At 32.3% G+C, this 3,420-nt stretch overlaps 1 protein-coding gene across 1 annotated transcript; it reads right to left on the bottom strand.

The window, feature by feature from the left end:
• Window positions 1-217: 217 nt before the first annotated feature.
• LOC131604922 (uncharacterized) lies at window positions 218-2,632 on the bottom strand. Its single transcript, XM_058877337.1, has 10 exons — window positions 2,492-2,632; window positions 2,122-2,389; window positions 1,948-2,038; window positions 1,711-1,843; window positions 1,246-1,317; window positions 1,007-1,164; window positions 890-908; window positions 612-716; window positions 397-456; window positions 218-307 (listed from the first exon to the last, which is right to left on the bottom strand). The coding sequence occupies exons 1-10, from the start codon at window positions 2,630-2,632 to the stop codon at window positions 218-220; spliced, it is 1,137 nt and encodes a 378-aa protein (XP_058733320.1).
• Window positions 2,633-3,420: the final 788 nt, after the last annotated feature.

Raw genomic sequence — 3,420 nt, forward strand, 5'->3', positions numbered from 1 at the left:
TTTTCTTGTACCAAAACAACGAAATTAATAGGAAACAATGCAGCTGTTTTATAACAGAAAATCAACCTAAACTAATACTTAGCATAATAAAATAAAATGTTTCCATGATAAACTATAGCTTAACTAAACCGCAGTAAGTGGTCCATCTTTATATCAATTTTTCCACTTTGATTGATTTTGTCATCTTTGTTGAAGAAATTTGAACACTTTCAACATCTTATACTACGTCGGTTATTGTTCTCTTCGACGGTGTCAGCCACGAATTCACAACAGAAGGGTCATAATCTGCAGATGCGGACAATGGTTCCTGCAAAATTTTAATAAACATTGATTAATGATTATATGCAGCAAGCACTGTCGTACTTAATGTAATAATAGAAAAAAGTATATACTTACAGAAAAACTCCTAAAATCCTCTTGCGAGCAAGGCTCTGATACGCCAAGCTTCGATGCTACCTGTCAAGACATGATTGGATCAGAAAAACTATTTATTATACCAAATTTGGTTCAACGGCATAATTAATTTAGTCTTCAAAAAAACATATGTCTTCAGATTTGAAATTGTCCCGTATTTTCTTACGTGTTTCTTCATCGTCTTTGAACCCAATAACGGAGAGTCTTTCAAACTTTGGCTGAAAAACAGCTCTAATAGCCAATTCCTTTTTCAATATAGCATCAAGTTCAAATGGGAATTCCCAAGGATTGTCTTCACCTTCCTAAATTAATTCATCCAAAGGAAATATAAAATTAATAGCTGAAATTGATTAGAAGTTGAAGAAATGAATAATACATCTATCAATTCAATCTTCAATTGCAAAGCATTTCCGATTTACTTCACACAGTCGCTGTCCCAAAAGACGAATCGGGCCTTGAATTTCCCGTCAATTACCAAAATCTCAAGCTTGTATCTACAGGAATTAAAGTAAGTTATAACATTATTACATAGTTAACAATAATGGAGTACATTATTCAAATCGGATTGGAAACATTTTATTTTAACTAATACCTTGGTACTGTTTCATTCGTTATATGATTAGCATAACACTTCAAATTTCCATCCTTCAGAGACACACTTGTTGTACAGACACCACAGCCATCGTAATACCACCCCGCCTGGCCAGCCTCAAATTTTTCCAACTTCGCAACGGTCACACAGGTTGTCTCCTATGGAATAAAGAATGCGAAATAAATATGTCATATACGAAGTTGTGAAATAAATAAAAGGTTTACTTAAATCTAGCTTACATGTTGAAGACTTGAGATTTCAGCCTCACTAAGAATTTCGGCCTTCCATATAAACTTATCAAATTCAGAATACTGTGAGTTATGGGTGGTTTCAACTTGCAAGACTGCGATAACTTTGGCAGTTCATTTTGAAGACTGTGATGTATAACACATTGGAAAAAAATACATAAAATGTTATTAGCGGTTATAATAAATATCAAAATTATATATGCGAACAGGATTATACGAACAGAAAATTAACTACATTTCATTCAGCTTGCTAATTTCAACAACGCTAACATCATTTATAGTTAACTTAGTGCCATTCCATGCATTGGATACATTCAAAGGGAAACCACCTTTGATATATAAAAAAAAAAACAATATCGTAAGCACGTGATCAATCCATATATTACTTCAATAATCAATTCTATTTGTAATCAATTTAATACAACAGTAAATAAATATTATGCAGGCCCAATTAACACTTCCTTGGGCGCCCTTTATCCTTGCATTCTGCAATAGAACAACAACATTTCCTTCTTCATTATGAGTCTTGTAATATTCATAAAATTGCAAAGCTAGTTGTCCCCATAGAGTACACTGAACCAAAGATTTGCTGCAAGAAAAACATATCCAATAAAAATGAAGCCAAAGAATATAATCCGACGCTATTTCGTTCAAATAGCATAATTTTTAAAAATTGAAAAATTATAACCATACCTCATATCAGTTATTATAAACACAGCCTTGCTTTTTCTATTATCAGCATTGATTTGAGTCTGCACAATCTCAGTAACTCCTCCAACAATGTCTAAGCAAAATCAGATTACAAAGGTTAATAAACATTCAAGGAATCAACGAAATAGCTTAATATAAATATATGAATAAACGTACCAACCAACAAATTAGACTGAAACTTTCCATCAACAATGGTGTCCAACCCAATAATGTTTAAATAATTCACAGGAATGTCCAGTAATTTTGCTTTCCTAATATAAGTTGAACCACAAAAGACCAACTTGAAACTATGAGTACTTGATTTGAATGAGAAATCATTATTTGAGACCTTGAAATTTTGCATGATGTATGACCCTCCAATAGCAAGTTCAGCCAAGTATTTTGACACCAAATGCGGTGGGACAATGGCTTGAATCATATCCAGCTGCAAAATGTAAAACTAACCGTGGGAAATCAGAACGGATTAATTATCCAGAATTTAAACATCCAACATGATATATTAACAAAAAAACCCTAATCTTTATACATTTGAATCAAGCAAAATGAGCTCCGAGTGTTGTTTATTGGAGGAACTTGTCATAGTCCACATATGTTTACACCGAACAACAATCTTCCACAAATCCTTTGAGTCGTTGATGTCCTTCACAGCTTCAATCGGTCGCGCCATTGATGTTAATATTTAGACCTATTACAAAAACTTTATTAAACTGGACACAGAGAATCAAAATGTGGTGATGAAGAATATGGAAAGCTAAACACGTAACCTGATAAATCGCTGGAGAATGAAGATTGAGGGAGTGAAAGAGTAAGGGTTTAGAATGGTTCTATATATTGTAAAGAATGGATATGGGAAGTTGCAATATTGTGAATATCAAAAGAATTTATTCCAATTCCTATGAGATGCATTTAATCGTGTAGTGTAGTGGAGCAATAAATATGGGTATTTTCAAATTCTGCATTGCATAATATACCAAATTAGTTTGGCCATAAAAAAGTCTATTTCAATTCCTTCTTCATGCATGAATCGTGAATAGTCAAATAAATATCAAATAAATAATCAAATAAATCAAATATAAATTAAATAAAATAATCAAATAAATAAAATAAAAAAATAATGTATCAAATTATGATGGATTGACACGTCAGCAAAATTAAATGTCAAATGAATATGGTAACAGCATAGCATTGATTAGTCTCTTTTACCCTTGGAATAAGAAAAGTTATAACATTTAATCAGAAGGTTAGACTTGGAATTTTCAGGTACTTCAATTTTAATAGATTGATAATAGATATTCCAGCTTTTTAGGATTTACTGATTGAGAGTAAATGAGGAGATAAATAGTGGAAATGGGGAAATTAATCTAAGGCACACTCCAAAATGTGAAATATTCATCTTCATTGGAGCTTTTTGGTGGTAGTCGTGACCAACAGCCATCAACTGTCGGCTTGTTGGTG

Source organism: Vicia villosa, linkage group LG5 (genome assembly GCF_029867415.1).
Source record: "Vicia villosa cultivar HV-30 ecotype Madison, WI linkage group LG5, Vvil1.0, whole genome shotgun sequence".
Taxonomy (NCBI): domain Eukaryota; kingdom Viridiplantae; phylum Streptophyta; class Magnoliopsida; order Fabales; family Fabaceae; genus Vicia; species Vicia villosa.